The following is a 10440-nucleotide window of genomic DNA, read 5'->3' as shown; positions in this document are numbered from 1 at the left end:
GTGTTTCCACTCAGTAAAGTTTATTAGGTACAAAGAAATTCATCTGCAGCTGGGACATCAAGAGATAAAAACACACGGGAGACACCAGTGTCAAGCAAGAATGTTCGAGGCCGGCAGAGACGCTGGGACCCGGCTGCCTGTATGTTTTGAGCCTGTGGGCTTCCAGAGGGGACCAGCGCACAGCACTGGGCCAAGGGGTACGAATTCAGGCGTGGGGTTCAAGGAGCGAGGTAAGGCTAGGTCGGGGGAGGGGGCAGAGAGACTCCCGCAGCCTTGCTTCACTGCTTGTGAAGTGTCCTCCTTTCAGGAGGGGAGAGGGGGCTCAGACCTGGGTCCCTGCACGTGGTGATGTGTGTGCTCAGCTAGGTGGCCACCACCTGGCCCACTTGACTCGCCATCAGTCCCTCTGGACTGCTGTATTTCCCAGAGAAGGGACCTGGGCCCGCCGAGCTGCTTCTGTGGAGAACGAGAAGCTGAGCGATGCAGGACTCCTCTTTGTCTCTGCTCCACACAGCTGCCGGGCTGCTCACAAGCACGTCTTTGTCAGAACCCCCCAGCTGACTCACTGTGGTGACGGCTCGCTTTGAGTGCATGAGTGGGTTGTTGCACAGGAAACTTAATCTCCACGCGTCTTCCCAGCTCTCCCTTTTGACTGCTTCCCACTAACCCAGGGACTGATCTATTAACTTCTGTTCACTTTCCTTCCGCTGTCCTGGCCTTTCTCTTCAAGGACGAGGATTATGCGGGGGCCAGGTGGAAGGTGACAACACACTTCCCTTGCCAGCTTAAGAAAAAGAAAACTGAGGGCCGGGCGGTAGCACACGTGGCTGAGTACACATGTTACAGTGAGCAAGGACCCGGGTTCTAGCCCCCGGTTTCCACCTGCAGTGGGGAAGCTTCAATAGTGGTGAAGCAGGGCTGCGGGTGTCTCTCTGTCTCTCTCCCTCTCTATCCCCTGTTCCTTCTCAATTTCTGACCGTCTTCATCCAATAAATATAATGAAAAAATTTTAAAAAGAAAATGAGGGGCCAGGTGGCCATGCACACACATGCACGAATTCAGGCGTGGGGTTCAAGGAGCGAGGTAAGGCTAGGTCGGGGGGGTTTGCAGAGAGACTCCTGCAGCCTTGCTTCACTGCTTGTGAAGTGTCCTCCTTTCAGGAGGGGAGAGGGGGCTCAGACCTGGGTCCCTGCACGTGCGTTAAGCGCACACGTCACAGCGCACAAAGACCTGGGTTCAAGCCCTAGCCCCTGCCTGCAGGGGGAAAGCTTCACGAGTGGTCTCTCAGTCTCTCTCCTTCCCTATCTCCCCCTCCCTTCTCAATTTCTCTCTGTCACTATCCAATTAATAAATAAAATGGAAAAATAAACGAAAAAATAAAAGTGTGAGGACACATTTAAAAAAAAAACAACCTTCAAAATGTTTGTCTTGGACTGGTCAGGCCCATCCCTGAACCGTGGCATGTCAGGCAGCTAAACCCGTCCCCATGTCCCAGCACTCCCCGGGGATCCCTTCTGGGAACGGGGGCTCCCGGACCAGCGGGCTTCGCTGTAGCCCAGAAGGGAACTAGTTCTGCCGAGTGGGTGTTTCCAGGGAAGGGTTGGGAGGCCGCACATCGGAGCCCAGCATTTCACAAAAGGTTCTGAGCTACCTTTCTTCAGGTCACAGTCCACACAGAAATCCTGTCCTTGGGTGGGGGAAAACCCACCAAGATGGAGTCTGCAATGGACTGTCCCAACAAGCAGAGTGGGTTTCCGGCCTGCGGGGACACCACCAGAATCTCAGCAAGCTCACCTCGGCCTGGCTGTGCTGGGCCAGCACTTGGAGGGGCAAGAGGGGGCAAAGTCCCGGAGACGTGGCACGGGGCCGTGCAGACAGTAGCGCTGGCTCCATGCCGGGCCACTCGGCAGTCAAGGGCCCTGTGACCTGCAAAGGGGCGGTGGGGTGGGGGCGCCAAGCCCACTCTCACTCTGAGTTTTGCGTTCTATTTACAGGCAGAAAGAGGAGCTCTCTGTACTGCAACACAGGCGGGAGGCGTGTGACCTATTCGGGGCGTGGGGTACGCTGCTCTCTGAGCTTACATCACTATAAGGCATTATTTGGTTTGGTTTCTGAAGTTAGTGCTGTCAGGATAGAAAAGTCATGCTAAGAGGAAGCTGCTGAGGCCAGGAAACTCAGGGACAACCTGCAGCGAAGGGCTCTTCTGACAACAGTGCAGGTTCGCGGGTGGGCCGGCCTGCCCGCACCTCTATAGCCGGAGCACGGACCCGAGGAGGTGGGGACAGGGCTCTTCCGTGCCGACTGCCACTGAGTGCCAGGGTGTGCTTTACAAAAGGGACCGTTGCCTTTGTAGAAATAAAAGCCAGCTACGGCGCTGATGGACAGCCTGTGCAAACCACATATTTACAGTGGGTAAGTGCTCCTCCCTCAGCTGAGTCACAGCCGGAGGATGGTGGGTCAGACACTCGGGGCGACGTCCAGCCTGGGGTTGGGGACCCCAGGTGGCTGGCCCACAGGATCTTGGCTTCATCTCTCTCCTCACCGGAGTGTCTTCAGAGATATCTGCAAACAAACATGGCCGAGTGGGGGTTAGAACTCCTTGCACATCTCGGATCCATCCTGCCGGGGGCTGGGCACCACAGCCCTCCCTCGTCAGGGAAAGGTCTAGTGACCCCATCGTGATGAGTTAATTTCTTTTCTTATTGCCACCTGGGGGGTCTTAGCGCCCAAATTCACTGCTCTGGGTGGCCGCTTTCCTTATTTTTGTTGATAGAGCAGAGAGAAACTGAGAGGAAGGAGAAGAGAGAGAGAGAGAGAAAGAGAGAGAGAGAGAGAGACACCTGCAGTATTGTTTCACTGCCTGTGAAGCTTCCCCTGCAGGTGGGGACTGGGGGCTTGAACACGGGTCCTTCACACGGTAACGTGCCTGGTCCTGGGTGTGTCATCTTCTGGCCCCAAGGGGATTTTTTTTTTTTTTTACCAGGGTTATCACTGGAGCTTAATGTCTAAACTGCTCTACAGGAAGGGATGAAGAGAAGGAAGGAGAGAGAGAGAGAGAGAGAATGGGAGACACTGGCGGTGCTGCCCCACCACTCATGAGGGTTCCTGCACTGCAGCGGGGCCTGAGGCTGGAACCCCGGCCCTCTGACCTGGCACTGCCCGTGAGCTCTTCTGCTGCTGGAACCCCGGCCCTCTGACCTGGCACTGCCCGTGAGCTCTTCTGCTGCTGGAACCCCGGCCCTCTGACCTGGCACTGCCCGTGAGCTTTTGTGGTGTGCTGCCACCTGGCACCAGGAAGCTTGCTTTTACCTAAAGACTGGTGGCTGGAGAAGGGAGGCAAAGGGACAGGCAGTTGATGGTCTGTGGGAATCTGAAATCATCTTATAAACTGTTTTAGGACCGAGAACATGCGGAAGCACTTGACCGACAGTGGAGGGAAAGAAAAGGACCTGTGGCAGGTTATGAAATAAGGTCCTGGGAGGGAGAGAGAGAGAGAGAGAGAGAGAGAGAGAGAGAGAGAGACCGGGGCCAGGTGGTGGCACACACTACAGTGTGCGAGGACCCAGGTTTGAGCCCCTGGTTCCCACATGCAGGGGGAAGGCTGCAGGTGTCTCTCTTGTCTCCTCCCTCCCTGTTTCTCCCAATTTCTCTGTATCTCTAATGATAAATAAATAAAATGTTAAAATTTTTGAGTCGTGAGTGTCTAATGATATGTTTTTCAGCCATCAGCTTTCGAGATGCCTGGGCCCCAGGAGAAGGGAGAAAAGGGGGCAGAGAAACCCCATGTCCAGCGGAGAAGCAATGACGGGAGCCAGAACTCCCACTGTCTGCTCCCCGTAGAGAATTTGGGTCCAGGCTCCCAGAGGGATAAAGAACAGGGAAGCTTCCAATGGAGGGGAGGGGACAGGGAATCTGGTGGTGGGAACTGTGTGGAATTGTACCCCTCATCCCACAATCTTGTTCATCATTATTAAATCACTAATAAGAAAAAGAATTGCAAAAGGGTATGACTTAACAGCTGACCATCCTTTTCATTATACTTAATCTTGAATCAGGAGGAAGTCAGGGTAGGGCAGAATGCAAATCTTCAAAGAAACAAAGGGCCTTTAAAGACGAAACCTGGTCAAATGCAGGGAGAGACATGGTCTCTCTGCTCAGGTGACGAGACGTGCTGTCTGGCTGCCCGTGTTAGTGAGACGCCGCCTCAAAGCCTGTGCGATCACACAAACTCCACTCTGGCTCCTCCCAGCCTTGCCTGTCTCTGCAAGGGCCTGAGGTATGAGGAGCGTCATCAAAATAAATCATAATACTGATGGAGGGGAAAATAGCCTCGGGGTGCTATAAGAATCCGTGGACTAGGGGCTGGGTGGTTCACTGGGTAGGGCACACAGGCCACTGTGTGCAAGGACTAGGGTTTGAGTCCCCATTCTCTATCTGCTGTCAGGTGGGATAGGTGGGGAGGCACTGCAGGTGTTACTCTCTCTGTCTCTCACCTCTGAGGTGGTGAAACTGCAGGTGCTAAGTCCCAGCAATAACCCTGGCGTGCCGAAGAAGTCTTCTGTAGGGAGCCGGGCGGTGGTGCAGCGGGTTTAGTGCACGTGGCACAAAGCGCAAGGACCGGGGTAAGGATGCCGGTTCGAGCCCCCGGCTCCCCACCTGCAGGGGGGGTTGCTCTACAGGTGGTGAAGCAGGTCTGCAGGTGTCTGTCTTTCTCTCCCCCTCTCTGTCTTCCCCTCCTCTCTCCATTTCTCTCTGTCCTATCCAACAACAGCAACAACAATAGCTACAACAATAAAACAAGGGCAACAAAAGGGAATAAATACTTAAGTTTTTTTTTAAAAAGAAGTCTTCTGTAGATGAAAGAGAACACTGAATTATGTTCTACACCTACTACAGAGTTACTTTTTCTCTCAGGAATCTCATGCCATGATGAGGAGGAAAGAATGGGAGTGAATGGTTCCAGAGATGAGTTCCATAGGCCAAGCCAACTTGCTCCTGTGATTCCAGGGAAACACACACACGCATGCACACACATACGCACACGCACGCGCGCGCGCACACACACACACCCTCCTTTTGTCCTTCAGACTCTGAGACAGTGCGTGTGACGACAGCATTCCAGCTGGATATGAAGGTCCCCAGAATGGCTGCTCAGGAAAAGTGCAAAGCTTTGAAAAGAGTGATCAGCGCACCCCCACATCCCTGTGCTCCCCGGGGAGATGAACTGGAATGAGGAACAGGTGACAACTCACCTGAGAATTTCTGCCTTTGATGTCATCAGAGCTGGGCCCCGTAGCCTCGGCCTGGAGCCAGGAACCAGGTGTGCGGCCTGAAAGAGCAGGAAAGATCTCACTGACTATCTGCCGGCCCGGAGGCCAGCTGCGCACCGCACAAGACACTGGCTGAACAGGCACTTAGAGCAGCGGCAGAGGAACCAGAGAAATAAGAGCCCTTCAACCTGAAACCTTCAGACACCTGGCCCCTGAGCGTGTGTTTCCATTGACCTCTTCTGTGTCCTCAGGTGTGAATGCTAAGCCCGGGAGGAGGTGAGGTTAGGGCCCGCACCAGTGCGCCACAGCACTCACCATCTGCAGACGAGCTCGCTGCCCAGGACCCCAGTGGACCAAGCACTGTGCTGGGCAGGCAGAAGAAAGAGATGGAGCAGAGCTGCAGGCATTTCTCTCTCTCTCTCTCTCCCTCTCTCTCCCTTTCAATTTCTCTCTGTCTCTATCCAGTAATAAATAAAAGTTAAATAAAAATAAAATCATATAGTATGTAGTCTTCTTTTTTGCTTTTACTTATTTTTATTTTATTTATTTTTATTTCTGTTAGGATATTTTATTTTTTAAATTATTTATTTTTGAAAGATAAATACAGAGACAGAGAGACCAAAGCACTACACAGCTCTGGCTAATGGTGGTGCTGGGGATCGAACATGGGACCTGGGAGCCTCAGGCATGACAGTCTTTTGCAGAACCATCTCCCCAGCCCAAGATTTTATTTCCTATTTTATTTTATTCTCATTTTAAAAAAAATGTTTTTATATTTATTTATTTATCTTCCCTTTTGTTGCCCTTGTTGTTTTTCATGATTGCTGTAGTTATTATTGTTATTTATGTCGTCACTGTTGGATAGGACAGAGAGAAATGGAGAGAGGAGGGGAAGACAGAGAGGGGGAGAGAAAGACAGACACCTGCAGACCTGCTTCACTGCCCGTGAAGCGACTCCCCTGCAGGTGGGGAGCCGGGGGCTCGAACAGGGATCCTTGTGCTGGTCCTTGCGCTTTGCGCCACCTGCGCTTAACCCGCTGCGCTACCACCCGACTCCCATTTTTTCTCATTTTTAAATTTGTGATCAGTGGTAGTAGACTTGACTGGTACATACTACAGATTTATAGTTAACTTAGAGACTTGACTGGTACATACTACAGATTTATAGTTAACTTACAGAGAAAGCTAGTGCACTTCAGAAACTTGTCAGTGTTTATTTTTGTTTGTCTGCATGACTCCTACATCCCGGTGGCCACTTATTAGATATTTTGTAGCTACCAGGGTTACTGCTGGGGCTCAGTGCCAGCACTACAAATGCACCACTCCCAGTGGCCATTCTCTTCTTTTTTCTCTTTTTATTTCATAGGACAGAGAGGAATTGAGAGGGAGGGAAGGTGAAAAAGAGAGAGACACCTGCAGACCTGCTTCCTTGATCATGAAGCGTCCCCCCTGCAGGTGGGGCGTGGGGATTTGAACCTGGGTCCTTCACTTGGGTATGGACGTGTTTTATATCCACCAGTCCACACCAGCCTAGATGCCTGTCTTGTCTGGAGACTGACTACACATGTCCCTCCTGTTTTGTAGGATGCAGGTCCTAGGAGGCAGGCTGTAGACGTTTATTTTATTTTGCTAGCTTGTTTTGCAGCTTCCTGAGTACCAGGTGATGCTTCAGGTGTAGGCACTGTTCTGAGCGCAAATCAGCGGCCTTCTAGTGAGTTGCGTGGCCCACAGCTCTCCTCATCTCAGGCCCAAGACGGGGCGGGTGGGCGCAGAACACAGCCAGCCTGAGAGTGGAGTCCTCTGAAGGGTGAAGGACTTGGGGGCACTGCTGAGAAGGCGTTCAGGAACCTGCTCCTCTGCGGTGGTCGGCAGCACGCCGCTCGCCCGGCAAACTCAAACTCGGCCACGGCTGCTTAACCAAGTGAAGGCAGTCTGACTGGGCGGCGGTCCTGTCCGCCCGTCTGCACGCGGTCTGAGGCTGCTTTCACGTTCAAGCAGCAGAACTGAGTGGGCATGACGAGACCACATGGCCTGCAGAGCCTCAGAGCCAGCTCCCGGTCCTTTAGACTCCAGGTTTGCCAGCCAGGACTCAGGGCAAGGCCCGCAGAAGCAGCGCCTGCAGGGGCTGCGCGTCCTGACTCCCAGCTTGGTGACAGCATCGTAAAGGGAGTTCCTTACTTCCTCCTCCAGGACTTTGTCTAGGTCACTGGGTGGGAAGGGGGTCTCACTTATGAGATGACTCCAGGGTCCTCAGTCTTTGGAGGATGCTCAGTTGATCCTGGTTTTTAAAAATTATTTTAATTTTATTTATTAATGAAAAAGAGAAAGAACCAGACATCACTCTGGGACATGTGCTGCCAGGGATTGAACTCAGGGCCTCATGCTTGAGAGTCCGATGCCTTACTGGGCCACCTCCTGGGCCATATTATTTTAATTCTGTATTGATGATTGACTACTGAGTCACAAAACTGTAGGAAAGGAGTTTAATTTCCCACCTCTCCCCCACCACCAGAGTTACATATCCCCATTTAAAATTATTTGTAAAGGATTCATTTCTGTAAGACAGAGAAAAAGCCTCTCAGCTCTGGCTATGATGATGCAGTGCCGAGAACTGAACCTGAGGCCTCACGCACACATGTCCTGTGTTTATTTTATTTTATTTATTCCCTTTTGCTGCCCTTGTTGTTTTATTGTTGTAGTCATTATTATTATTGATGTCTTCGTTGTTGTTGGATAGGACAGAGAGACATGGAGAGAGGAGGGGAAGACAGAAGGGGAGAGAAAGACAGACACCTGCAGACCTGCTTCACCGCCTGTGAAGCGACTCCCCTGCAGGTGAGGAGCCGGGGGCTTGAACTGGAATCCTCATGCCGGTCCTGGCGCTTGGTGCCACATGCACTTAACCCGCTGCGCTACCGCCCGACTCCCACATGTCCTGTGTTTTAAGGCACTGAGCTGTCTCCCACTCCCAGCTCTGTTTTTCTGCAGCTTCTCTTCTTTCTGAGTACAATGGACAGACTTCTCTTGCCCACCCTGACTGATGCTGATGCTAAGCTCTTCCTTGGCCTTTAGTTCCGTCCTTAGTTAAGGTGAATGACTGGTCAGACACAGCTCCCACTCCTGCCCTACATCTCTGTCCTAGGCTCCTGTGTACGCCCGCTGCGTCTGCTCAGGGTCACCCCACCCCTCGAAGCCCTGCGGGGACCTCTCTCACTGTGGGCCAGCAGACATACCACCATCTCCCTACACCAGCTCCCCTCCGGGTCCTTGTTGCTGCCCTGTCATCCATTTGCATTCAGGCCGGAGGCTTGGGACTGGCCCTCTGGTCCCTGCTTCCCCTCTTCCTCTTACAGCTTCCGTCCTCAGATCTGATCACTCACAACCCCATCTGCCCTCCCTCACCTCCACTCTTTCGTATTTTATAGTTTTCTGTGTTGAATTATTTATGTATTTATGTATTCATTTGATAAGACAGAAATTAGAGGGGAAGGAGGAGAGGGGTGGAGAATGAGAGACCTCTGCAACCCTGCTTCACTGCAGGTGTAGCTTCCCCCCTGCAGGTGTGGGGAGGGCGGGGGGGGGGGCTTGAACCTGCGTCCTTCCACTGTAAGGTATATGTTCAACCAGGTGCCACACGGCCTGGCTCCTTCCCCTCTACAATTACAGATGTCTCCCAGCTGCTTCCCCGGGCTTGGCGTCCACCTCTTCTTATCAAGCCTCAGGTTTTCCAACTCAAGGCTCATCACATTCCTTCTGAGAGTTCACGGGGCCACGTGGAAATAGGACCTGCCTCCAGCACATTTGGGCCCAGGATGCTGCCTCTCTCTCAGCTTCAGGCAGAGGCGGGGGCGAGGGGGGAAGAGCTAGAGCAAGCCCACAGCACCAGAGCTTCCCTCAGTGCTGTGAGGGCAAGTTTAAACCTGGGCCGTGCACATAACTAGGTAGTACACTACCCTAGTGAGCTGTCTCGCTGGCCTGGCTGTTTCTGTCTTTCTGGGAGGCCTCAGGTAAGTCACTCCTCTCGAGACCCCCACGTCCTCCCTCTGAATTTCCTGTGTGTGGAACTTGGGATGAGGACAGCAAACAGTGCCAGGCATCTCTGGTGAGTCCCACAAAGTGCCCGTCACTGTGAGGCACCGGGCCAGGTGTTCTCAGCGTAGAGGTTGGGGTCGTCTGCCTTAGACTCTGGGGGAGCCCTTTGTGTTGGGAGGCGAGAGCCCCCTCCCCTCACCCTGTGTTTCACTGAGCAGGCATCTGTCCCGAGCTAACACTCCTGGCTTTTCTCTGCTTTGTTCTTCGTGAGTTCGGGACCATCAGCCCTGTGTAATCCGGCCTTTTGTGGGTCCTCTCTTTGATCTTTGATGTCTAGCTGTCTGTTCAGGGAGGACACACACACACACACACAGCAACATTGACCCTTAGCTTTCTCTGACTCCTGTGACTACGTCTAAGCCCCAGGATGACTTTCCCAGACACACACACACACACACACACACACACACACACACACACACACACAGCAACACTGACCCTTAGCTTTCTCTGACTCCTGTGACTGCGTCTATGCCCCAGGATGACTTTCCCAGAGACACACACACACACACACACAGCAACATTGACTCCTGTGACTGCGTCTGTGCCCCAGGATGACTTTCCCAGACACACACACACAGCAACACTGACCCTTAGCTTTCTCTGACTGCTGTGACTGCGTCTGTGCCCCAGGATGACTTTCCCAGACACACACAGCAACACTGACCCTTAGCTTTCTCTGACTCCTGTGACTTTGTCTGTGCCCCAGGATGACTTTCCCAGACACACACACACACACACACCAACACTAACACTGACCATTAGCTTTCTCTGCTGTGACTGCGTCTGTGCCCCAGGATGACTTTCCCAGACACACACACACACACACACACACACACACACACACACACCCACCAACACTGACCCTTAGCTCTTTCTCTGACTCCTGTGACTACATCTATGCCCCAGGATGACTTTCCCAGACACACACACACACACACACACACACACACACACACACACACACACACACACACACACTTCTGTCATTGCTTTTCCACTGGACATGGGTGTTGGCAGGTGGATCCACACCCCCAGCCTGTGTCTGTCTGTCCCTAGTGGGGCAGGGCTCTGAGGA

The 10440-nt window shown here is 52.8% G+C and overlaps 1 protein-coding gene across 1 annotated transcript in view; it reads right to left on the bottom strand.

The window, feature by feature from the left end:
* The window catches only part of LOC103124669 (WAS/WASL-interacting protein family member 3), a 59391-nt gene continuing 48951 nt past the window's right edge, over positions 1 to 10440 (bottom strand). The window contains 2 exon segments of the mRNA XM_060195778.1: positions 1 to 2562; positions 5253 to 5329. Coding sequence (XP_060051761.1) covers positions 2539 to 2562; positions 5253 to 5329 — 101 coding nt within the window. The 3' untranslated portion in view covers positions 1 to 2538.

The sequence above is a fragment of the Erinaceus europaeus genome, chromosome 8, assembly GCF_950295315.1.
Source record: "Erinaceus europaeus chromosome 8, mEriEur2.1, whole genome shotgun sequence".
Lineage (NCBI taxonomy): Eukaryota > Metazoa > Chordata > Mammalia > Eulipotyphla > Erinaceidae > Erinaceus > Erinaceus europaeus.
This window is presented reverse-complemented; position numbering and strand designations above follow the sequence as displayed.